The sequence below is a fragment of the Oncorhynchus mykiss genome, chromosome 15 (genome assembly GCF_057628025.1).
Source record: "Oncorhynchus mykiss isolate SJ-2025 chromosome 15, ASM5762802v1, whole genome shotgun sequence".
Lineage (NCBI taxonomy): Eukaryota > Metazoa > Chordata > Actinopteri > Salmoniformes > Salmonidae > Oncorhynchus > Oncorhynchus mykiss.
In genome coordinates, this window is record NC_143036.1 from 18,745,835 (window position 1) to 18,772,524 (window position 26,690).

General features: G+C 41.7%; 2 protein-coding genes across 2 annotated transcripts in view; one reads left to right on the top strand and one right to left on the bottom strand.

Annotated features, from left to right (window-relative positions):
• The window catches only part of dnah5l (dynein, axonemal, heavy chain 5 like), a 68,315-nt gene extending 52,507 nt beyond the window's left edge, over positions 1-15,808 (top strand). Inside the window, exons 60-77 of the mRNA XM_036943917.2 lie at positions 1,663-1,830; positions 3,124-3,342; positions 3,431-3,607; positions 3,807-4,001; positions 4,191-4,346; positions 4,671-4,853; positions 5,088-5,258; positions 5,455-5,833; positions 6,798-7,069; positions 10,173-10,337; positions 10,466-10,733; positions 10,857-10,978; positions 11,847-12,194; positions 12,374-12,562; positions 12,714-12,846; positions 13,084-13,292; positions 14,528-14,749; positions 15,034-15,808. Of these exons, the coding sequence (XP_036799812.2) occupies positions 1,663-1,830; positions 3,124-3,342; positions 3,431-3,607; positions 3,807-4,001; positions 4,191-4,346; positions 4,671-4,853; positions 5,088-5,258; positions 5,455-5,833; positions 6,798-7,069; positions 10,173-10,337; positions 10,466-10,733; positions 10,857-10,978; positions 11,847-12,194; positions 12,374-12,562; positions 12,714-12,846; positions 13,084-13,292; positions 14,528-14,749; positions 15,034-15,252 (3,795 nt within the window). The 3' untranslated portion in view covers positions 15,253-15,808. The remainder of the gene's footprint in view (positions 1-1,662; positions 1,831-3,123; positions 3,343-3,430; positions 3,608-3,806; positions 4,002-4,190; positions 4,347-4,670; positions 4,854-5,087; positions 5,259-5,454; positions 5,834-6,797; positions 7,070-10,172; positions 10,338-10,465; positions 10,734-10,856; positions 10,979-11,846; positions 12,195-12,373; positions 12,563-12,713; positions 12,847-13,083; positions 13,293-14,527; positions 14,750-15,033) is intronic.
• Positions 15,490-25,527, bottom strand: LOC110489725 (caveolae-associated protein 4a). Its single transcript, XM_021562516.3, has 2 exons — positions 23,830-25,527; positions 15,490-17,925 (listed from the first exon to the last, which is right to left on the bottom strand). The coding sequence occupies exons 1-2, from the start codon at positions 24,184-24,186 to the stop codon at positions 17,347-17,349; spliced, it is 936 nt and encodes a 311-aa protein (XP_021418191.2). The 5' UTR covers positions 24,187-25,527; the 3' UTR covers positions 15,490-17,346.
• Positions 25,528-26,690: the final 1,163 nt, after the last annotated feature.

The window sequence follows — 26,690 nt, forward strand, 5'->3', positions numbered from 1 at the left end:
TCAGGCCCCTACTCCACCACTACCACATATATACAGTACAAAATCCATGTGTACATGTGTGTCCTGTTCTGAACTAATTGCAATTTTCTTTTTTGTGGCACCTGGCCACACGACTAACAGTAGTCCAAGTCTGACAAAACTAGGGCCTGTGGGACCTGCCCTGTTGACACTGCTGATAAGAAAGTAGAGCATCGCCTTATCAGGGACATACTTCTCCCCATCTTAGCTACTGTTGTATCAATATGTTTTGATCATGACAGTTTACAATCCAGGGTAACACCAAGCAGTTTAGTCACCTCAACTTGCTCAATTCCACATTATTTATTACAAGGTTTAGTTGAGTTTTAGAGTTTAGTGAATGATTTGTCCCAAATACAAAGCTTTTAGTTTTAAAAACATTTAGAACTAACGTATTCCTTGCCACCCACTCTGAAACTAACTGCAACTCTTTGTTACGTGTTGCAGTCATTTCAGTTGATGTTGTAGCTGACATGTATAGTGTTGAGTCATCCGCATACATAGACACTCTGGCTTTCCTCAAAGCCAGTGGAAATTCATTAGTAAAAAGTGAAAGAAGTAAAGGGCCTACACAGATGCCTTGGGGAATTTCTGATTCTACCTGGATTATGTTGGATAGGCTTCCATTAAAGAACACCCTCTTTGTTCTGTTACACAGGTAACTCTTTATCCACAGTATAGCAGGGGGTGTAAAGCCAAAACACATAAGTTTTGCCAGCAGCAGACTATGATTGATAATGTCAAAGGCCAGACTGAAGTCTAACAAAACATCCCCCACAATCTTTTTATTATCAATTTCTGAGTGGGCAGCTTGATGAAAGCTGTCCGTCTGAGACGTGTTAACCCTATGGAGACTCTGTCTAAAATGTCTCACCTACAGTATAGTTAACAGGTTTCAAAGTAAAGCCCCTTCTCAGATCATCACTAGCCTAGGTTATAAATACAACTCTGTCATTCACTGTCTATCAGTATTTGTGGCTTCAATACAGCACTTTCATTCACTGTCTATAGCAGCTCTAGAGGTTTTTTTCCCCCAACTGTCTACACTCATCTGACTGACACACACACACACACACACACACACACACACACACACACACACACACACACACACACACACACACACACACTCACTTACTTAGGAGGGGATTAGGAAAGCTGTCCAGGCAGTGAAATATGGACGCCAGGGGATAGCCCCCGCATAGTGACTGTGTGGCAGTGTGAAATAGAAACAGAGGTGCCAGTGAAGTCAAGGAACCTGATATCACAGCCCTTTGTCCCATAAATACTCAGACAAACATGGTGTTTTTGGAGTTGTGAAACAGCATGCCGTCTGAAATGACTGACTGACCTTCTTCTGTCCAATCTGTCATGAGCCTTTTAATAGATGTTTATCAAATGAACTAATTGGCCAGATAGCCCACTTACCTGGTGCCCCTGATTTAAAAGAGCGACTGAACATCAGAATTACAGTTTTCCAGTCTTCCTTCCCTGAAGTTGAATATCCCTGTAATAGAACATGTAATTACATGTAATTACAACATAACGGATGTCAGATTCCAGTTTTCTGTACTTTCCATTACGACTTATGCCCCCACATCACTTCCAATGAATTTGTTTCCTCTTGCACTCTCACGTCACCAGGATTCTATCACTGAGGAGGTAGTGGAGCTGTTGGCACCATACCTGGACATGGAGGACTACAACCTGGAGGCAGCCAAGAGGATCTGTGGTAACGTGGCTGGCCTCTGCTCCTGGACTGAAGCTATGAAGGACTTCTTTTCCATTAACAAAGAGGTCCTCCCATTGAAGGTACACTACTCAACAACCATGGACCCTTCTTTGAAGGGAATATACTGTATACTTATGTACCAAAAGTAGGTTGAGAAAGATTTGACCCAGGTTTTTAACATTGTGTTGGCCCACTGACCCAAAGCCTAGGCATTAGTTCAGGGAGTTAACACAATTATGTACACTACCGTTCAGAAGTTTGGGGTCAACTAGAAATGTCCTTGTTTTTGAAAGAAAAGCAACAAAAAATTGTCAATTTTTTATTTTACCTTTATTTAACTAGGCAAGTCAGTTAAGAACAAATTCTTATTTTCAATGACGGCCTAGGAACAGTGGGTTAACTGCCTGTTCAGGGGCAGGACGACAGATTTGTACCTTGTCAGCTTTGGGATTTGAACTTGCAACCTTCTGGTTACTAGTCCACTTTAACCACTAGGCTACCCTGCCACCCCATTAAAATAACATCAAATTGATCAGAAATACAGTGTAGAAATGTTAAAACGGCAGATAAAAAAAAAAAAATGAATATCTACATAGGCGTACAGTTGTGCACCGGGGCCTCCCACTCCTCTTTATATTCTGGTTAGAGACAGTTTGCGCTGTTCTGTGAAGGGAGTAGTACACAGCATTGAACGAGATCTTCAGTTTCTAGGCAATTTCTCACAAGGAATAGCCTTCATTTCTCAGAACAAGAATAGACCGACGAGTTTCAGAAGAAAGATCTTTGTTTCTGGCCGTTTTGAGTCTGTGATCGAACCCACAAATGCTGATGCTCCAGATACTCAATTAGTCTAAAGCAGTTTTACTGCTTCTTTAATCAGAACAACAGTTTTCAGCTGTGCTAACATTTTTGCAAAATGTTTTTCTAATGATCAATTAGCCTTTTAAAATGATAAACTTGGATTAGCTAACACAACGTGACATTGAAACACAGGAGTGATGGTTGCTGATAATGGGCCTCTGTACGCCTATGTAGATATTCCATTAAAAATCAGCTGTTTCCAGCAACAATAGTCATTTACGACATTAACAATTATTTATTTACTGTATTTCTGATCAATTTGATGTTATTTGTATGGGGAAAAAATGTGCTTTTCTTTCGAAAACAAGGACATTTCTAAGTGACCTCACATTACACCTCACCCCCCCTTGACTGGCTGGGTAAAAACCCAGGTCTTCTGCACACTACTGTGCAAGTCTGTGTTAGCCCACTGAGTTACATACAGCCTAGTCATTAGCTCAGGGAGCTAACGCAAGTCCTCAGTTCTCAAACAAGGTTACTCACCAAACCAATTATTTTAAATATGTCCCCAGGCCAACCTGACCCTGCAGGAGGCCCGACTTGGTGTGGCCCAGGGGGAGTTGTCCCGGGCCCAGGAGCAGCTAGACGCTAAGCAGCGGGAGCTGGATGAAGTGCAGGCGCTCTATGACGCCGCCATGAGGGAGAAGCAGACCCTAATGGACGACGCCACGGTCTGCCGACGCAAGATGGCCAACGCCACCGCACTAATCGACGGGCTTGGTGGTGAGAAGGTGAGGAGCTTTAGCCAACTCCTCAAACTGTCATGCCATATTGTTGTTGACATCTCCATTCGTCTATCTTGTTGTGTTTGTCTGTCAGATCCGCTGGACCGAGAGCAGTGCCCTGTTCCAGACTCAGATCAGACACCTGGTTGGAGACGTGTTGCTGGCTACTGGCTTCCTGTCCTACGCTGGTCCCTTTAACCAGGAATACCGCAACCTACTGCTGCAGCTCTGGAGAAAGGAGATGAGCAGCCACCACATCCCCTACAGTGAAGTAAGACTCAGCTACACTCTTCACTGTTCTTGTCCCATTTGTCCATATAGATACAAGGTCTTAACTTTGTAACAATGATGTTAGTACATAGTCACTACATTTGATATTATCATTAGACAAAATTGTCACATTGAGCTGATTAGTTGTGCTGTTTGAGACCATACTGGAATTGACCTTGAATGGACCATAACTGCTGTAGGAGCTGAATGTGATCAGTATGCTGGTGGACAATGCCACTGTGGGGGAGTGGAACCTTCAGGGCCTACCCAATGACGACCTGTCCATCCAGAATGGCATTATCGTCACCAAGGCCTCACGCTACCCCCTCCTCATCGACCCACAAGGCCAGGGAAAGATCTGGATCAAGAACCGTGAGAAGGATAGGGAGCTAGAGGTAACGAGGGCAGAGTAGCTACAGTTATCTCACCCATAAAAAGTAAATCTGTATGAGATAAATGTCTGGAGAAACACATTTCTTTAATCCAAATTAACTTGACCCTACCTGTTTTGTATAAAACAATAAAAAATAAACCATGAAGTGAACATAGGTTTTTATTACCATCTCTGTTACTGACTGTTTCAGGTGACATGTTTGAACCACAAGTACTTCCGCTCCCACTTGGAGGACAGCATGTCTCTGGGCCGCCCCCTACTGATCGAGGACGTAGGAGAGGAGCTAGACCCTGCCCTGGACAACATTCTGGAGAAGAACTTCATCAAGTCTGGCTCCACGTATAAAGTAATATATTGCTTTTTGTATTCAATGTAGATGTATGGGGTTTGTGCTGTCTTGGAGTTAAACGTCTTGGAGTCATGTTTGTGCTTGCACAGCTGATAGTTTGCAAATACTATTTGATAGATAATTATAATAGTGCCTGGAAAACCGTAATTTTTGCTCTAGTTTCGACCCCCTTTTGTTTTATTAAGCTCTATGGGGGATATGAACTTAATCGTTTTTAATATTGGCTCCAAGATGCCTGTGCTATGACAACAAGCCTCAGACTCTCTGTTGCCATTTCATAGAGTATCTCTTCCAGCCCTCTGTTGCCTGTCCTGTCCCCAGGTGAAGGTAGGAGACAAAGAGGTGGATGTGATGAAGGAGTTCACCCTCTATATCACCACTAAGCTGGCTAACCCGGCCTACACCCCTGAGATCAGTGCTAAGACTGCTGTGGTGGACTTCACTGTCACTCTCAAAGGCCTGGAGGACCAGCTACTTGGCCGGGTCATCCAAATAGAGAAACAGGTACAGGGATCCCATTTATGAGGTATACCTATAGAGTGCATAACTGGGGATGCCATTCATATTGTTTGGGTAAAGCTAGTCAAATACAGCTGTCAGTCACACAGAGTTTATACAGAGTTTCAAGAAATACAAGTACCTCCTTGCTCTTACAAGACATGCTTATTTCTCTCTGTCTGTGTGTCTCTCTCTCTCTCTCTCTCTCTCTCTCTCTCTCTCTCTCTCTCTCTCTCTCAGGAGCTGGAGTCGGAGCGTGTGAAGCTCTTAGAAGAAGTGACTTCTAACAAGAGGAAGATGCAGGAGCTGGAGGATAACCTCCTGTACAGACTGACCAGCACTGAGGGCTCTCTGGTGGAGGACGAGTCCCTTATAGAGGTCCTGAGAGTCACCAAGACCACAGCAGAGGAGGTATCTGTGTGTTTGGACTGGGTGCATGATTTCTTTCCAATGATGATGTATGAAAGAGAATAATGCATGCAAGAGCATCATTTTTTAAATACATTTTTAGACATACCTATATGTATTTCCCCTATATATATTGATTTAAATGTTCTCAGATTTGTGACACAGTAGTCCAACATTGTACTTGAAATGTTCCCAACAGGTGAGTGAGAAGCTGAAGGTGGCAGCCGATACGGAGGTGAAGATCAATCTGGCCAGGGAGGAGTACCGTCCGGTGGCCACACGGGGCAGCATCCTCTACTTCCTCATAGTGGAGATGAGCCTGGTCAACATCATGTACCAGACCTCCCTCCGCCAGTTCCTGGGCATCTTCGACTCGTCCATGGAGAAATCCACTAAGTCCCAAATCACCTCTAAAAGGATCCTCAGCATCATTGAGTTTCTGACCTACCAGGCGTTTCGATATACAGCTAGAGGCCTGTATGAGGATCACAAGTTCCTCTTCACCCTCCTGCTGGCCCTGAAGGTCGACCTGCAGGCCAGGAACATCTCCCACAGCGACTTTCAAACCTTCATCAAAGGTTTGGCCAGTTACATTCATATTTTCCATTGCAACTTTCAGACCTTTATCACATTAACATTGGATTGTTTCAGTACCTCCTGATTTGTTATGAATGTGGCTGATGTTTTGATTAGGTTATGATAAGACTGAACACATGACCTGGCCAGGATAAACTGTGAGGCCTAACTGTAGCCTAGAGCCTATATTTTCCTGGTGACCTATCTGCGATTTAAAAAAAGACCATTTCAACGTAACCCTTCAATTAATATCAGTCATTACCAATCACACATACCTATATCAATGTGTCTTTTCACAACGAAAAGAGTGACACCCATCACTTTGCTCTTATCACCCATGTAGGGTATCTCATAGTGTGTCTCACATGGCCCACCCACAAGGGGGGTAACTGAAAACCCCAGCCCTAGTTCAGCTTACATCACACTGCTGACTGTATGCATCCAGATCTATTTTAGCCCCCTGAATTCCCCCTCTCACACACCAATGGTATTAGGACCTTCTTTGACTGCTATAATGTACATCAAGCTAAGTATTTGGAAGAACTCTTTGTTTTCTCTTATTGTATTTGCATACAGTTCCTCTTAGGTCCAATATTGACTCGTTTTCAACCTTTACAGTAAAGAGAACTGTTATCTGTCAAGCATCCATCTTAAAATGAAGCCAGTATTCCCTAAGCAAACCCTCTGAGTTTAATGCTCTTCTTAACCCTCAACCCCACTTAGATTTGTGTAAATTGAGATGTGAGATTTGTTACAAATTGGCAGTGCGTCATCATATGGGAAGCTTAATAATTCTCACTTTCTCTCTCTTACATTTGTTGCCGTTATTCAATTCAATCATTATTGAACCATGAGTAGTAAGGATATTAACTGTGCACCATGCATTACAGAAGATCCTACACATATTTAGAACTTGAAATTATTGTGTAGTTATACACATATGGAATATATCTCCTTCTCTCCTAGGAGGTGCAGCCCTGGACCTGAACTCTGTGGAGCCCAAGCCGCGGCGCTGGATCCTGGACATAACGTGGCTGAACCTGGTTCAGCTGTCCAGCGTGCACCCCTTCACCCAGCTGCTGACCCAGGTCACCCACAACGACCGCTCCTGGAGGGCCTGGTTCGACGAGCCTGCCCCCGAGGAGGCCCCGGTGCCTGACGGATACGACAGCATGCTGGACACATTCAGGAAGTTATTGTTGATCAGGAGCTGGTGCCCCGACCGGACCATTGCGCAGGTGGGTGGGCCTATCTGTTGTTATTTAGACCTCACGTACGAATTGGGTCAGTGTCTGCTCAGTCAACATTTCCTGTGCTATTAGCAACAATATATTTTTGTTTCAACAGAAAAAATGCACATCAGTGTATTTTCAAGATACTAGTTTGTATTTACCCCTTGAAAAAAATGTAATTTCCCACATACAGCAAAAGCTTTTGACCCAGAACAACCCAAACGTTATGAATCTTTCCTCGAGTCTGGATGGTACCTTTAATATTTTTATGCAGGCACAGTGCTCTAGAAATAAAGGTGGCAGGTAGCCTAGCAGTGAATAGCTTTGAGCCAGTGACAGAAAGGTCGCTGGTTCAAATCCCAGAGCCGACTCTGTGAAAAATCTGTCTGTTCCCTTGAGCAAGGCACTTCATCCTAATTGCTTCTGTAAGTCGCTCTGGATAGGAGCATCTACTAAAAGACTCAAATAAATGTGCTGCCCTCAAACTTGTCATACCATTCAAGACTAAATTACCTTTTTTCAAATCTAAATTAAGACTTGCTGAGTGATGTAATTTGACAAGTTCATTTACTTAGTAACCGTGGAAACTCTGGGGAAGACGGTGAGAGAGAGAGAAAGGCACAGGTGTACTGTAATCATTTACAAATGCGCACGTTACAGACAAGCGTCTCCCCTTTCAGTTCTGACTTGTGAGGGAACTATAAAAAGCCTCTCTGAAATGAGCGAACAGCTGACAGTCCGCATAGCCAGCAATTACCCATTCAAATCCACCATCTCTCCTTCTCGACCAAACCATTGCCAAGTTACACAAACCAGACTGTGTAGGGTGGGTCCAAATCCTTCAAACACTGAGTAAATGTTATGTTTGTCTGAAGAAACAAGACAAAGAACTGTTGATGGTACGATGCCTAGTTTTACATCAGTTAACCAAAGTGAATACATTTTATCCTAATTTAATATCAGCGAAATATAATGGCTTTGAAAATATTTCAACAAGTTCCAAATTAATTTGGCACTAAGTATGCAGGAACTCTATTAAAATAGGCATAGAAGTAGGGTGTGTGGTACTTTCCCACTTTTGGACAGCCGGAGGAGCTAAGGCACTGAATTCCCTTGTCAAATCTGATCTGAGGTCTCCACTTTAGAAACGCTACCCACATGTACATACTAAGGGGAGGCAGCTATTACATTTTGACACGCATGACAGGTGGAAACTGAGTTTGAGGCCCTTTGCCAAATATCTACTAAGCTAGGACCAGTGGTGTAAAGTACTTAAATAAAAATACTTTCAAGTACTACTTAAGTAGGTTTTTTGGGGATTTGTACTTTACTTTACTATTTTTTATTTTGGACAACTTTTGCTTCTGTCACTCCCTGACCTTAGAGATCCTTATTATTCTCTATGAATCGGGTGGGAAATTCTATTTTTTTTGTTTCTTTTATTTTTTGGCCAAGTGTGGTTCCCAGTCAGAGGCAGCTGTCTATCGTTGTCTCTGATTGGGAATCATACTTAGGCAGCCTGTTTTCCACCTGAGTTTGTGCGATCTTGTTTTCTGTTTAGTTACTGTTGCCTGACAGAACTGTGCGTGTTATTTTGTTTGAGTGTTTTTTTAATTAAAATCATGAACACTTTCCACACTGCGCTTTGGTCTACTCTTTCTACCACCAACGAGAGCCGTTACAGCTTCACTACATTCCTAAAGAAAATAATGCACTATATACTCCATACATTTTCCCTGACACCTAAAAGTACTCCTTACATTTTGAATGCTTAGCAGGACAGGAAAATTGTCCAATTCCAGCACTTATCAAGAGAACATTCCTGTTCATCTACTGCCTCTGATCTGGTGGACTCACTAAAGTGTTGGAATGTGCCCCTGGCTATCTGTAATTTAGAAAACAAGAAAATGATGCAATCTGGTTTGCTTAATATAAGGATTTTGAAATGATTCATACTTTTATATACTTATACTTATACTTACTTACGTACATTTTAACAGTTACATTTACCTTTGATACTTAAGTATATTTAAAACCAAATACTTTTAGACTTTTACTTAAGTAGTATTTTACTGTGTGACTTTCACTTTAACTTGAGTCATTTTGTATTAACATATCTTTACTTTTACTCAAGTATGACAATTTGGTGCTTTTTCCACAACTGGCTGGGACTATTCCGCAAACCTTACAGGGTGATTCCATGCCAGCGTAGCCCCAAAATAGTGTTTGTATCTCAGATTGTTCTGGCAATTCTTACATAGAAACTTCATAGGGCGGAAGGATGTTTGACATGCTTTTTACATTTGTATCACAAACCATTTTTGAGAAAATCATGATGAAAGTGGCCATTTTAGGCCTTTTTAGACCTAAAATGCCCTCTTCAGATACCATATATATGTTTGACCTACGCTGGCGTGGAATCACCCTACATGCTCCTGGAAGTGGAGTGACAGTTGGTAAGACCGTGGCTGCGGTGATAGTAATGGCAAGGTTGTGGGTTGAAGGGATCACATACACTGAACACAAATGTATGCACTCAATGTACTATACATTGTGCTGTAAAGAAACATTTTCCACACTCAAATGAAGACAAACGTTTTCTTCTCCAGACATGTTTCTTCTCCTTTGGGCAGTGTGGTGTTGAATACTACCTGTCTATGTCTCTTCAGCCAACGCATTTCTAATCATCTCTATTAATAGAATGTGACTCACTTTTAAAGGAAGAACCACTGTACAGTACTGCTCTCTATGCTCCTAGGCTGCAGATCCTCTGTGCAACGTGTCAATGATTCTGCTTTACGTTATTGCTATGTGATCCGAATAAAATCATTTCCCCATTGGCCATATAATTATCACCCTGCAATAAAAACTTTTCACAGATAATAATAGGTGGATTCAAAAATGTAGGTTTTTATTTCATAGTTCTCTGTCATCTTTGAACCCAGGTTGATCCACCAAATGTTGCCTCTTCAATAATGACAAAATGAAAACCTCCAATAAAGCCATAGATTTATCCAAAGCTAATGAACCGTGTTGAAAATCCTCAGCGGCAGTGGTATAGCCTGTGTTCCCCACATTAGCTGGTGAATCCCTTTGGTTTTTGTTCCAGGCACGGCATTACATCGCTGAGTCGCTGGGGCCTAAGTACGCCGAGGGGGTCATTCTGGACATGGAGTCTATGTGGGCGGAGAGTGACAAGAGGACTCCCATGGTGTGCTTCCTGTCTATGGGCTCCGACCCGACAGAGAACATAGAGAGGCTTGCAAAAGCAAAGGTAACTTTAGTGGCAAGTTTTTCAGACCTAGATTAAGCCTAGTCCTAGACTAAAAAGCATGATGCATCTGTTTTCTACTGTATGTATTTGACTGTTTTGCTGATGTTGTGTCCGGCGTGTACCTGTAGGGAGCACCATGCAGACCCATCTCCATGGGGCAGGGCCAGGAAGTGCATGCTCGCAGGTTATTGGCCAACAGCATGGCTGATGGAGGTTGGCTCCTCCTCCAGAATTGTCACCTGGGCCTGGACTTCCTGGACGAGCTGCTGGAGTCGGTCACCAACACCGAAAACATCCACAGTGGTTGTAGGGTGTGGCTGACCACCGAGGTCCACCCCAAGTTCCCCATCAACTTCCTGCAGTCGTCCATCAAGTTCACCAATGAGCCTCCTCAAGGTACATGTAAACCACTTCTTCTGTGTTAATTTTCATAATCTGGATTGATGAACATGGCATATGCAGTATCTTCGTATTATGAATTTGTGTCATACCAGATTTGTGGTCTTATGTTGTGTCCAGGTATGAAAGCAGGGTTGAAAAGGACCTACAACGGTGTGACTCAGGAGATGCTGGAGATTACTAACCTGCCCCAGTGGAGACCTCTGTTATACGCTGTGGCCTTCCTCCACACTACTGTTCAGGTCTGACTGAACAACATCATTTCAAACCTGATTCACCCCCGTATCATAATCCCATATCCCCATATCACACCATAATATTAAATACCCATATCCCCAATGGCTGTTGTTTCTCTAACATTTTCAGCGTTCACATCAATAACAGTCTTTCCATCTACTGTAACATGTTTTCCTTCCCTTTTCTCTAGTTATTACTAGTACTCTGCCTCTGTATTTCTCTGGTTCTTGCTAGTACTCTGCCTCTGTATTTCTCTAGTTATTACTAGTACTCTGCCTCTGGTTCTCTGGTTCTTGCTAGTGCTCTGCCTCAGTATTTCTCTGGTTCTTGCTAGTTCTCTGCCTCAGTATTTCACTGGGTCTTGCTAACACTCTGCCTCTGTATTTCTCTGGTTCTTGCTAACACTCTGCCTCTGTATTTCTCTGGTTCTTGCTAGTGCTCTGCCTCTGTATTTCTCTGGTTCTTGCTAGTGCTCTGCCTCAGTATTTCACTGGGTCTTACTAGTGCTCTGCCTCAGTATTTCACTGGGTCTTACTAGTGCTCTGCCTCAGTATTTCACTGGGTCTTACTAGTGCTCTGCCTCTGTATTTCACTGGGTCTTACTAGTGCTCTGCCTCTGTATTTCACTGGGTCTTACTAGTACTCTGCCTCTGTACCTCTCTCTTTCCCCTCTGCAGGACAGGGAACCTTTTGAAAATCAGTAGGTCTACTGTGAAACGCTCACATTCTTTACATTACAATCTATGCTTTAACTCTACAGTTATTACTTATAATGATATTTTACCCAGTGAAAATAAATGAATGAATGGATGAACCAGTGATGTCCATCAATCTCTCTATCAATCTCATGTGTGTTGGTTTTTCTCCATCCAGGAGAGGCGTAAGTTTGGCCCCCTGGGCTGGAACATCCCGTACGAGTTCAACCAGGCAGACTTCACCTCCAGCATGCAGTTTGTCCAGAACCACCTGGACGAGTTGGATGTGAAGCGTGGCGTCAACTGGAGCTGCCTGCGCTATATGCTGGGTGAGGTCCAATACGGCGGCCGCGTAACAGACGACCTGGACAAACACCTTCTCAACACCTTCACCCGCGTGTGGTTCAGCGAGAGCACATTCGCCGACAAGTTCTGTTTCTACAAGGGTTATACTATACCCAAAGCCAAGAATGTGCCGGATTACCTGCTCCACATTGAGACCCTGCCACTGGTCGACTCGCCAGAGGTAAGAGGGGGGAGAGATGTTATTGGTGTGACATTAGTGCTACATCATTATTTTCTGCTTGCAGTTAGCAGACGGTTAATGTTAGACAGGTTTTGGTTATTTTTGAATAGGCTACTATCACACTGGAGCAACAAACTAATGTATACTGTGTATACTAATCACAGTTGTGTGACCAACAGGTGTTCGGTCTTCATCCTAATGCTGACATTACGTACCAGACAAACATGGCCAACAAGATCCTAAGCACCATCATCAATATCCAACCCAAGGACAGTGGAGGAGGGGGAGGGGAGACAAGAGAGGCCACTGTCCAGAAACTGGCCAACGAGATGCTGGACAAGCTGCCACCAGACTATGTTCCACATGAGGTAACCAACCAGACATGGACAAGGTTGATTGTGTCAATCAAGGGTTGGCATCAACAATTGTTATATCTTGGCTCTGTAAAGATACCATATATACCACAGATCAGCTGAACAACTACATCAATAATAAGGTCCCTTCTACTTTGTGCTTCAGGTGAGAGCTCATCTTCAGAAAATGGGCCTTTTCCAGCCCATGAACATCTTTCTGCGTCAGGAGCTTGACCGCATGCAGCGAATCATAGGCTGTGTACGGAGTACCCTCACCGATCTGAAACTGGCCATTGATGGTAAGTCTCTAAAAAACACATATTGTAAATGCATACAGAGGTACTATGAAAAAGATAATCTGTAATAAAAACAACTTTCACACTGTACAGTGTAAATAGCATGGAAATACAATACATAGCTAGTTAGCAACTTTTGATAAGAAATTAGACAACATTTTTCTCTACTCCGAAATCGAAGTGAGACCTTTGAGTCTGGTTATAGGTTTTGAGTCCCTGAACTAAACTATCTACCGTTAGGGACCATTATCATGTCAGAGGATTTGAGGGATGCCCTGGACAGCATGTATGACGCACGCATCCCCAAGCTGTGGCAGAAGATCAGCTGGGACTCTGCGACGCTGGGCTTCTGGTTCACGGAGCTACTGGAGAGGAACCAGCAGTTTTATACCTGGATCTCCAGTGGACGGCCCCACCAGTTCTGGCTCACTGGCTTCTTCAACCCACAGGTAGGATATACGTGACCGACCGCTTTGATTCGGTCTTATGTAGCAGAATTTGAAATTGTGTTTTTTTACATTGGATAAAAGCAGAGACACAGAGCTACAAAATGGTATATCATACATTGCATTTAAAGGAACAATGGGAAAGTAATTCTGCTTTGAAAGTTGATCAACTTTGAGAAAATGGCCTTTGAATGTTTTGGTACCTACTGGAGAGCACTTCTTTGTCTACACCCCTTCAGCATCGTTCACACCCTCTTAAGTTTTAGCCCCACCCAACTCTTTAAGGGTTGATCTGAGTGTTCTATCCTAACAACGACAGTCAAGCACCCAAGCTAACTGGCAAACGTTGGCTAGCTACTTCAAGAAACAAATGAGAGAACAGCTCACTGACTATTTTACTCGCCCTAGCATAGCTGGTTAGGCTGTTTACATGTTATCCAGAGCGTTGATGACTGCAACTGTGCTGCTGGCAAAAATGTATGCTTTTTTGCCAACATTTACTGACACTGGACATATTCAACTGGTGTTGAGCGTTCGTAAATTTGTCAGTTATTCTGCACTCTGTCATACTCAGACGAGAGTGCTCTGAAATCGGAGTAGTTAGCCAGAGTGAATTTACCAGCTGCAACTATCAACAGTTGTCGCTGTGACATTCCATTGAAATGGTTACTTGCATGGAGTCCTTTGTTAAGACATGTAGCTAGCTAGCTGGGTAAACAATTAACCATAATCGCAACTCATGACGTTACTACCCTGCATGAATCTGCAGCTAGCTAACCAACCAGGTTCAATGTTAGCTAGCTAACATTAGGCTATAACTAGCAAAGCAAATTGCTCTGAGATACAAATAATAAGATCATACACGTGATGTTAGCTAGCGAGCCAGCCTGCTAACGTAGTTAGCTAGCTAACAGTACACTTTTTAACTTAAAATGAAAACTACTTTACGTTCAAATGGCTCTCCTGTGAAGTAGTGACTCGCGACATATGCCTAGTTTCCTGACACGAGTCACATACTGTAAATGTAGAAGCTCAGAGGTGGAGCAGACAAGGCAGTCGCACCAATGAATATCTGGTTACAGTACTTCGTGTGGAACTTGTACTGTTTATGTATTACCTGGGAATAATGTATTTTACGTTGTGATATAAATGTTAGGATTTTAAATAGTGTTCTTTTAAAGCACCTAGCAAAAAAAAAATCAAATTCATGTCATGATAAACTGTGTGGTTTGTCATAGGGCTTTCTGACTGCCATGAGGCAGGAGACCACGAGGATGAACCTGGCCAAAGGCTGGGCTCTGGACACTGTCGTCCTGCACAACGATGTCACCCGGATGATGAGGGAGGATGTCACAGCGCCGCCGCCAGACGACATGGGCGGAGTCTACATCTACGGACTCTTCCTGGATGGCGCAGGGTGGGACAAGAGAAACGCCAAACTCACAGAGTCACCTCCAAAGGTTAGCATATAGCATTATCAATATTTATGCTCATTATTATTTGCTTCTCTAAGATCGATGGTAAAAACATTGAATGAACCAGACTTGGGTTCTGTCAACAACAACTAAATGTATATGATCATACCAATGAAATAGTCCCAAAAGTGAAAACTCTCAATTCAATTGCACCTTGATTAATTGTATTTGACATAATGTATTTGACCCAGGTCTGTAATGAATTTCCTTTGAGTCTGAAGTTGTTAGAAACCACCCTTTTGAGTCTCACCCCCGTCTTTCACTTCCAGGTCCTTTTCACAGTCCTCCCTGTGGTCCACGTCTATGCTATCAGCACGTTGGCTTCCGATGCCAAGCGTCAGCAAGGGATAAGCCTGTACCCCTGTCCCGTCTATAAGAAACCCAGACGCACAGACCTCACCTTCATCTTCTCCCTGCTGCTGCGCACCTTCCAGTCCCCTGACCACTGGACTCTGAGGGGAGTGGCTCTGCTCTGTGACTGCAAATGAGTGGAAATTTCATTTCAAGTGGTAGCCATTTTAGTTTTGCAAAACATGTTTGTGTGGGCGGAGGCAGTGGATAGGTAGGGGTGCGTGTGTGAGTGTGAATGAGTGACTGTGTGTCTCAACCACATTCTGAATATGACAATGACGACAATGTGTGTGTTTAACTAATTCCAAGTGATTTCTCAGAATTACTATTTGTCTACGTAGTGCAAATTATTTGATTAATCAATAACGCTAGTATTTTGTGCAGCCAAATTACTATATTTGGAATTTTTATTAAACATATTTTCAAAGAATAACAGTAGATGTAAACAATGCACAAGTCATATAGAAATTCTTGTTTTTGAATAACTCATCATATCCTGGTATTTTATTTGTTGAAGTGCTGTAGAAAAGATAGTTGTTATGACATGTTTCCCCTATTCCAATTTATCCACTAAAATCAACCCCTCTAACACTTCACCCTGTCAAAAAGCATTTGAATAGCATCGTGTAGCATCATAGTAATAACCCTTTTATAAAATGTTAATAATTATGTAATAAATCAGAGCATAGCAAACAAGGACGCCAGTAATTTTTTTTCACAGTTCTATACCTCTTGACTGGGTTGTGCGTGTTGTAATACGAGTGTAGTTGTCATAAGCTGTTACGACACATTTTATGGGAAAAAACAAAAGCTTTCTACTACTATCTTGTCTACTATCTTAACATATGTTGGACGTGTAGCAAATGATTACCATAGCAACAGTTAGTGTAGTACTGCACTGAGTTTAGACCTTTTTCAACTGTGTTCATTGAATAGAAACAAAATCTACAGTTAACAAGAGTATTGGACAATTGAATAAGATAATGACATGCACAATGTGTTACCTCTCCTTAACAGCATAGAGGCTTAAAATCCATCCTATATATGTAAAGTGGCATAAACTCAAGAGAATTCCTCTCAACTTCATGAAATAATATCTATAGTCATGCCAAATCACTCACACTATAACAGAAAAAAATATCTAGAAATGGCTTCATATATTTAACAATACTAAATGAGCAGAAGATGCAAATATTCAGGAATCTGCTTATGTCCATAGGGAGTTAAATGATGTACTTACAATGTCTGTTCCTACTGGCCATTTGTATAGCAATTTTTTTTAAATTAAAAAAAATGTCATATCCATAGATATTTGACATAATGCACAGTAGTTTCCTCACCCACCGTTTCATATAATAATATATGCCATTTAGCAGAAGCTTTTATCTTAGTCATCCGTGCATACACTGTACGTATGTCTGGTTCCGGGAATCGAACCCACTACCCTGGTGTTAGAAGCGCCATACTCTACCAACTGAGCTACAAAGGACCAATTTAGAAATTAACCAATTTTTCTATGAAATTATATATACTCGTTATATATGTTTATATATGCATTACTCATCAGACAACAGCTGATTTTAGTTTTTCTCTGCAAAAACTGCACAAGAAATGTTATCTATTCACTGAATTCTGGTTCGGCGGGCATGAATTGACATCATTCAGTCCTAAAGCTCATCACTCTTCACATACCTTCACACAAGACATTTCTCTGTCAAGTTATTGTTTTGCATATGTAACATTAACCTTAATTAAACCATTCATACCAAAACTCAATTTCAACTTCCATCATTTCACTAGTTTAGCCTTAACATCCCATATTCAGCCTTTCAACATGCAAATTAACGACAATTGAATGTCCGTTATGTTGTAAGTATGTTGATTATGAAGATGTTGAAAGTCTGTAGAAAATGTCCAATCCCACAAACTTGCTGTAATTCTTTTCCGGTTATTTGTTTTGCACACTTACTTGAAAGTCCTTGTCTAATGTAAACAGGAAAAAATGAAGAAAAAAAAAATATATATAAATCCTTGAATTCCCAAAACAAAGATGACTTCCAAATGTTACAGGAGTGTGTGGATTATATAAACTCATCGTGTTGACACCCTAACTGGCCTGTTTCTGGGACCAGGACTACTGGGACTATGGGTCACAGGCCAATCCTAAAAATAAAATAAAAAAGGAAAAATAATATGTATGTTGTTGTTTTTCAGTTTCCTTGACCGATGTTTTAGGAGAGCTGCTTGATATCATTTATCGGTACCTCATCCTCTCCATCCTCCGCCTCCTTGGTCACCTCCGTGTAGGCGAGGTCAGGGCTTGCAGATCTGCGTCCCTTGGGTGGTGGGATGGGTGCGGCACCCTCAGTGACCCCCTCGGCCCCCTCCTGGCCCTCCGCCACAGTCCTCTCCTTCTTCAGTTTGGCTGGCACATGGCTGGCAATAGATTCCTTGAGCCGCGAGCCGGACTGCTTGAGCCTCTCGCCGGACTGGCGGATCTTCTCCCGGCGCTCAGTTGATACGATGCGCTCACCCATCTGGCCAACCTTGCTGTTCATGTTCTCTTTCGTCTTGGTCATGTTCGCGCGGGAGAAGGTAGATTTGAAGCTCTCGATGCGGCTCAGGCCTGATTTCTTAATCGTGGCGGCCGTGGACGAGGCTTCCTCCACCACCATGTACTCCTCATCAGACTCAGGGGGGAGCTCAAAGTGGTCTGGCTCCACTTCGGCCGCCGACGGTTTGGGTGCCTTGGGTTGACTGGGTCCTTTGGGTTCCTTTCCGGCTGCCACAGCTGGCACCTCACTGTCACCCTATAATGAGATCAGAAACCAGGTTGAGTGTCTCAGAACCACCTCAAAACAACCAAAGGGATACACAAAAGTGCTTGTGTGTCTGCTTGCTAGTATACATCTGTATCCTGTAAAACCACACATTTCACTGCACCTCTCCAGTGTATGTGACAGTAAAACATTTCTTTTTTTTGTCTGCCTGCTAGTATACATCTGTAATATCAAGTGGTAGCACTTTGTTTCAGGTTTAATGATATCGGAGCTCTGACAGAAGGATTGCAATAGTATTGAGGTTTAATCCGTAGAAAATAAAGACCGAAATTAAAAGTCTTGATGTTGGGAGGAGAATGACCACCATAATATTGACGTTTTTGCCTTAGTTGTTGAATGAAGAATCTGACATCTTGACGATCCTGAGAAGCATAGACCAACTGCTCTCGCTTAATGCTGCGTGTCCCATAACTCAGTTATTTATGGGTTCATGTTTCAGACAGTACTTCACTCATTAAAGTCAATGTTTGAAATGAGAGCAGCCACTCATGAAGACATTGCCAAGAACCATAAATAATTGTATGAATTACCATAGATGGCAGCTAAACTGGTATCTGCAACCCAACACTGTATCCAGCACACACTGTGCGTTTCAGTTAATCAGTGGATTTGGTTCAAACCATTATTTGTATATCTGTATATCTGTATATCTGTTAACCCAATGAGTCCCACTGTGATGACGGCGCAAATTGGAATTCTAAGCACTTTTAAACGTGGTGTTTGAGCTACAGACTTTTGAATGACTTGAGCTACAAACTATTTAAAGCTATCATTGAAAGTCTCTCACAAACACACAAACATGCACATGTAACATGTTCTGCTCTGTGATGCTCACAAGCTACACAAGGTCATTAGAAGGTGAGGGGTTCTTCTACATAGAAGATCATAGGAAATCCAAGGACATGGCGTATATAATACTGTAATAAGCTCACATTAGTTGCTGTCTTAAACACCAAACTCTGCACAGTTGCCTCTGACTAGTTGGATATTAATTTCCCAGTTAGCAAAAAATGTCTGTACTTACAGCATTCATATAAATAAATACAAAATGATCATGTTTTTGCTTTGGCTGACCTTTTCTTATTGACATTGGTCAATAAAACTTATGAATGCAACTGTTTATGTCAAATTGTTTTGAGTTGTACTTGTAGCCCTGGTTGTCCTGAAAAGAAAATGGTTAAACACAACTGTGAGGCTAAATATAAAGGCTGGACATGCAGATAAATGAAAGTCAATGAAAAGGAGATTTGGGGCCTCGGGACTAATAGGGTTAATAAGACAGGTCAACAAAATTTCACAGATTGACCCTAATTGGCTGTTTTTTCCCCACCTACAATCACTTAATAACAGTATGATTTCAGTATTACAAAGAAACACCCTCCGTTCTAAAATGTAAATTAACTATGTTCTACGTGCATCTCAGAATTAAGTTATTAGCCTCTAATATTCTATGAAAACACAAGACTTTAATGATATTTCAAAAATAATAATTTATTACATAATTCGAAATGTATGCACTTTATAGAATATGCCATAAAGGCACAACATGTCAAAAGTTGGGTAGAAAGACTAAGGTTTTGATACAACATTGTGTCACCTGAGAGTTCAGCACCATTCATTTAGATATGTGTTCATTAAATAACGCTTTTAATGAGAACTGGTTTGATAGTCTTTGGCATATATCAGATGTGTACTGGTTCACTTGGGTCTCTCGTTTCCCTCTCCTGCTTGAAGTTATTTGGGAATTGGAGATGCTTCAGTACGTTTTCCATGGGCCTCCAGCTCATTCATCCTTTCAAGAAATGTTCACAAGAGAAAAACCATGTCTTAACATCATATCTTAACATTATACATCAACTGTTTCATGTGTTTGAATTGCAGTTACATACAGTGCATTCGGAAAGTATTCAGAACCCTTCACTTTTTCTACATTTTGTTACATTACCGCCTCAATTCTAAACTGGATTAAGTAGTTTTTCCCCTCATCAATCTACCCCATAATGACAAAGCAAAAACAGGTTTTTAGAAATGTTTGCAAGTCTATTAAAAATTTAAAACGGAAATATCCCATTTACACAAGGATTCAGACCCTTTACTCAGTACTTTGTTGAAGCACCTTTGGCAGCGATTACAGCCTCAAGTCTTCTTGGGTATGATGCTACAAGCTTGGCACATCTGTATTTGGGGAGTTTCTCCCTTTCTTCTCTGCAGATCCTCTCAAGCTCTGTCAGGTTGGTTGGGGGAGCGTTGCTGCACTGCTATTTTCAGGGTCGTTGTCCTGTTGGAAGGTGAACCTTCGCCCCAGTCTGAGATACTGAGCGCTATGGAGCAGGTTTTCATCAAGGATCTCTCTGTACTTTGATCTGTGCATCTTTCCCTCGATCCTAGCCTCCCAGTCCCTGGTACTGAAAAACATCCCCACAGCATGATGCTGCCACCACCATTCTTCACAGTAGGGATGGTGCTAGGTTTCCTCCAGATGTGACGCTTGGCATTCCGATCAAAAAGTTTCATCAGACCAGAGAATCTTGTTTCTCATGGTCTGAGAGTCCTTTAGGTGCCTTTTGGCAAACTCCAAGCGGGCTGTCATGTGCCTTTTACTGAGGAGTGGCTTCCGTCTGGCCACTACCATGAAGGCCTGATTGGTGGAGTGCTGCAGAGATGGTTGTCCTTCTGGAAGGTTCTCCCATCTCCACAGAGGAGCTCAGGAAACTCTATCAGAGTCACCATTGGGTTCTTAGTCACCTCCCTGACCAAGGCCCTTCTCCCCCGATTGCTCAGTTTGGCCGGGCGGTCAACTCTAAGCATTAACTTACTAATTAAAAAAAATAATAATTAGCAAAAATTTATATAAACTTGTTTTCACTTTGTCATTATGGGGTATAGTGTGTAGATTGAAGAGGGAAAAAAAAGTAATTTAATCAATTTTAGAATAAGGCTGTAACATAACAAAATGTGGAAAAAGTCAAGTGGTCTGAAAACTTATCGTGCCAAAGCCTTACACGTATTCAAGTTCCATTTATGGGTGAGGAGGTTTGCTTCCAATGCTGAATTCAGAGTTGCAGTGCTGTTCCAATATACTCTAACGAGACATGTGCCATTTGGTACATGAAATATTACTACTATTAATGTACTGTATCATTAATATGCCTCTTACGTATTATAGAACACCTGATCTAAACACTTACACTAAAGGTTCAAACCTTTGACTTTATAAAACTACAGGATTAACATGGATTAAAGGATTAATCATAAGGATTATAACAACCTTTATGATAGGCCAAGCCCAATAAAACTCTGCCAAACGATGCCAAAGAAATTATGACTTTTGAAGTCTATTCAATAAAATTTCAATATATAACTTAGCCCTATCACGAGGACATCATTCTGAGAATGTCCTCCCTCATTTTCTGTATAAACTATGTCATTTTGTACACAGTTATATATTTACTTACCTATTTACATACTGACTGACTGACTTACCTACTTGCTTACTAATTGGCCATACTTATTTAATTACTAATGTGTCTTACTTACTAAACTGCTTACTTACTAACTTGTCTTATTTACTCATTTGTTTTACCTACTTACTTACTAATTTGTCTTACCTACTTACTTACTTACTCATTAATCTTACTTACTAATTTGTCTTACATACTAATTTGTCTTACTTAATTACTAATTTGTCTTACTTAATTACTAAATTGTCTTACTTACTAATTAGTCTTACTTAATAATATGTCTTACTTACTTATTCCCTTGCGTTCATATAATTCTAAGAGAGGTTTATTAAAAATCACAGCCTCATTCCTAATACTTTATTAGGAGGTCAGGGCCTTGACAGGAAAAGGCTCTCAGCGTAAAAACAGAAAGAGGACCCTGTGCACAGCAGGCTCTCAGAATAACCTTGTATAATAACTTTGAATAATGTTGTCAGCTGTCATTTAGACCCAGCAAATAACAGCAGACCCCTTTACAAAGACTGGAGGTGCTCTTCATTATTAGAGAGAGAGCTAGACTGTTCTATTCGTGGTATATTCTGACTTAAATTCCAAATAAGTCTTTTTTTTTTTGCCATTTCAATGTTCTCTTGCCCAACTGCTTTACAGTACGATGAGCTGATTTCTGTCAAGAGTAACTTGTTTTACAGTTTATTTCTCTAAAAAAATTGGGAGATACTTTAATGTTTTGTCAACATTAGAGCCATCTCTTTTGCTGAGACCAAACATTGTCAATTATATTGACATTTTGACTCGGTACCGGTACACTTGTTGTTGTTATTTTATGTTACCACTGTATATCCTTCATCTTTAAAAAACATTTATTTTTTATTTATTTTTTACACATGTTCATACTTTTCGGCTTTGCATTGTTGGGAAAGGGCTCGTGAGTAAGCGCTTTACAGTAAAGTCTACACATGTTGTATTTGGCGCAGGTGACAAATAAGATTTGATTTGATAAATCTGTGCCACTGCAGGTTTAGGCTACAAGGGAAATCTAGGAAGATTAGTTCCATCCATTATATTTTTCTTTCGATCCCCTTATACCAATCTAAATATAAGTGAATCATCACTAACCATGTACATGTTGGGTCTGTGCAGCTTATCCCAAAAAATTGCTAAATTTAAATTCTAATTTACATTTACCAATTTTCATTTAAACGATGACATAAAAAGAGCACCTAGTGGTCACTAAATGGCACAATCCCAGAATGGCAGACAGTGTGGTGAATTAGTCAATCCCAGTATACCAAGAGAATCAACCAACATTACTGTAACCATGCCACAGATGTCCCCACTCCTTGTTTGATTCCTAAACCTCCCTATCATGTTTCATTTTCACTTCCCCCTTTAGAGTAAAAATAGAATGGAACGGTCTTAACCATATGACCCATTCTGGACCAGGCAAACTGAGCAATTAGTAGAATTAAGTTGCTATCACTTTACTTTACAGCCCCCTTATTACCTGGTATTTACTTCAAGACTGTAGGGAAACAGCATAAGTACGTACCGTTACAAAAAATATTTGAAATGACTTCTAGAAATTACTTTTTGTAGTAATTTCACAATAAAAAAATTATAAACACCAGTGGTAATATTAATATAAAATAAAACATTTTCTGTAATGCATTTGAGTAAAAACTGGTGTTAAAATGTTTGAAAATTGATCTGGTTTTAGAGTCATCTTTAATTACAGTATGAATTAAATCAACTCATTGCATGCCTTCAAAGCAATAGTTTCTTATTCAACATTAGTACTGTATGTCACACACACACTTGCATGCCAAACTGCATATCGTTCATTGATTATGCGGCTGCCAGTGAATCCAGTTTGTTTATAGACAAAGCATGTTGTTCTTTGTTATTTGACCTCCCCCTTTCTTTCCTAGTCTGAAATAAAATGGCAGCCAAGATCCGCTCCGCCCCATCCGTGGCTGCTTAATCCAAATCGTATCGTCACTGGCAATCTGCCACATAGATTCGTATTCTTGAGTGCAGCATCTAACCTTTTAATAGACTGCACTATATCTTACGTCCTGTCAAGGCAACTCAGGCCCTGAAATAATCAGGTCAACGGCAGGCCTGCAGCTGTTGGCTTTGAAGGCCAAAGTCAAATTAAGCCTGCACCATTCAACCATCTGAAAGAGTCCATGCGTTGATTTCACTTTTAACACGTTCAATTTTAACAGATTCTTTCAGGCTCCATGTTGTTTCTGCAAGCAAAATCTCAACTAAAGTCTGAGTTTGAACAATTTACCACATCCTTCTACAGCTCTTGAGAGTATGATCCTTAAATAACCAGTTAGAGGATGAAGATGACAATGGTGAGTACCCCTTGCTTCTGACAGCAATGACATTGGCTGAATGGGCTTACCTGGTAGATAACAACCCGGAACTTGTTCTTGGCCAACAGTTCCTCCTGGGTTATTTCCACCTTCTTGACGCGGATGTTCTGATTCTCCACCCGTACCCGAACGTCCTTGATGTGGCAGCTGACCTTCCGCGTCTTCTCCAGCAGCTTGTCCACTGTGCTGCTGGTGGCGGCGTGGTTTACCGTCAGCTTCACCACGTCCTCCTGGATGGTCTTGACGCTGTTCTCCAATTCTAGCTGCCTCTCCTCCATACGTGTCTGACACGTCTGCACGTTGTCAATGATGCCCGCCACACGCTCCAATAGTGCCATGATGGACGTCGTGTCGTCCCCCACAGCCAGACCCAGTTTATTAGCCATGGTTGGTGTCGTCAACCGCCTCGTCTCGGATCCAAAGGGAAAGGGTTGAGGATAGAAATCTTTGTTTTTCTTAGTGGTCAGTAGAAACCGCAGAAAGGGTAACCAGGCCTCTAGATAGCTTCGACCTGATACTTGTCAGACCAGCAGGTGTTAGGAAGGGTTTGGTTGCTGGATCATTGGGCCATGGAGGGCAGCAGACACCTCGGCCAAAGAGACACACCGTGCTACTGGTCCCTCACCCAGGTCAAATGCAAAAGGACATGGAGGCTCCACCTCTCTAGGGTGTGGGCAGCTCAGGGGGATATGAGAGGGCAGATGCCGCCAGTCAGGGCTCAGAGAGAGAGACAAAGAGAGAGACATGGGGGCCAGACTTGACATGCGTTCGCCCTGGCTAAAAATACTGAGCGTTAAGTGACTCCTCTACATTTTTGGAAGATGTGTGGCTGGGATAATGGAAACCCCCCCCCCTATCCATTCTACACTCATCTTCTATAAGCAAGTTTTTTTTTTTTTTCATTGCACCATTGGACAACTAGCTACAGTTGAAGTTGTAAGTTTACATACACTTAGGTTGGAGTCATTAAAACTCATTTTTCAACCTCTCCACAAATTTCTTGTTGACAAACTACAGTTTTGGCAAGTCGGTTAAATCACCTACTTTGTGCATGACACAAGTAATTTTTCCAACAATTGTTTACAAACAGATGATTTCACTTATAATTCACTGTATCATAATTCCAGTGGGTCAGAAGTTTACATACACCAAGTTGACTGTGCCTTTAAACAGCTTGGAAAATTCCAGAAAATGATGTCATGACTTTAGAAGCTTCTGATAGGCTAATTGACATCATTTGAGTCAATTGGAGGTGCACCTGTGGATGTATTTCAAGGCCTACCTTCAAACTCAGTGCCTCTTTGCTTGACATCATGGGAAAATTTAAAGAAATCAGCCAAGACCTCAGAAAAAAATTGTAGACCTCCACAAGTCTGGTTCATCCTTGGGAGCAATTTCCAAACACCTGAAGGTACCACATTCATCTGTACAAACAATAGTACGCAAGTATAAACACCATGGGACCACGCAGCCGTCATACCGCTCAGGAAGGAGATGTGTTCTGTCTCCTAGAGTTGAACGTACTTTGGTGCGAAAAGTGCAAAACAATCCCAGAACAACAGCAAAGGACCTTGTGAAGATGCTGGAGGAAACAGGTAAAAAGTATCTATATCCACAGTAAAACGAGTCCTATAATCAACATAACTTGAAAGTCCATTCAGCAAGAAAGTAGCCACTGCTCCAAAACCGCCATAAAAAAGCCAGACTACGGTTTGCAACTGCACATGGGAACAAAGATCGTACTGTTTGGACAAATGTCCTCTGATCTAATGAAACAAAAATAGAACTGTTTGGCCATAATGACCATTGTTATGTTTGGAGGAAAAAGGAGGAGGCTTGCAAGCTGATGAACATCATCCCAAACATGAATCACGGGGGTGGCAGCATCATGCTGTGGGGGTGCTTTGCAGCAGGAGGGATGGCATCATAAGGAAGAAAATTGTGTGGATATAATGAAGCAACATCTCAAGACATCAGTCAGGAAGTTAACGCTTGGTCAAAAATGAGTCTTCCAAACGGACAATGACCCCAAACATACTTCCAAAGTTGTGGCAAAATAAGGACAACAAAGTCCAGGTATTGGAGTGGCCATCACAAAGCCCTGACCTCAATCCTAAAGAAAATTTGTGGGCAGAACTGAAAAAGCATGTGCGTGCAAGGAGGCTGTAACAATGTGCTGGGTTCGTTGTCTGAGTCAGGCGCAGGACACAGGTTTGAGGAAAAAACACAAAAGTCTTTACTCAAAATATTAATTTAAAAAAAAACGGAATATCTCCAACAAGGAAACATCACGTATAGAGAAAACCCTCCAACACACACGGTAACACAACACAATCACGGACAAAACAGAAAGGTAGACGAGAGGTTAAATAAGGAACATAATAAGGGAATAGAAATCAGGTGTGCTTAATCAAGACAAAACAAAAGGGAAAAGGAAACATGGATCGGTGATGACTAGAAAGCCGGTGACGTCGACCGCCGAACGCCGCCCGAACAAGGAGAGGAGCCGACCTTAGCCGAAGTCATTACAGAGGCCTACAAATCTGACTCAGTTACACCAGCTCTGTCAGGAGGAATGGGCCAAAATTCACCCAACTTCTTGTGGGAAGCTTGTGGAAGGCTACCTGAAACGTTTGACCCAAGTTAAACAATGTAAAGTCAATGCTACCAAATACTAATTGAGTGTATGTAAACTTCTGACCCACTGGGAATGTGATGAAAGAAATAAAAGCTGAAATAAATCATTCTCTCTACTATTATTCTGACATTTCACATTCTTAAAATAAAGTGGTGATCCTAACTGACCTAAGACAGGGAATTTTTACTAGGATTAAATGTCAGGAATTGTGGTCCCCTGGCAGACCCCTCGGAACAGAGGTTGGGCATGCGT

Excerpts from the sequence above, each read along its gene's own strand:
- LOC110489725 (XM_021562516.3), bottom strand. The coding sequence starts at position 24,186 with ATGGCTAATAAACTGGGTCTGGCTGTGGGGGACGACACGACGTCCATC. Across the intron at positions 17,926-23,829 it reads TCCGGGTTGTTATCTACCAG|GGTGACAGTGAGGTGCCAGC; the intron begins GTAAGCCCATTC and ends ATCTCATTATAG.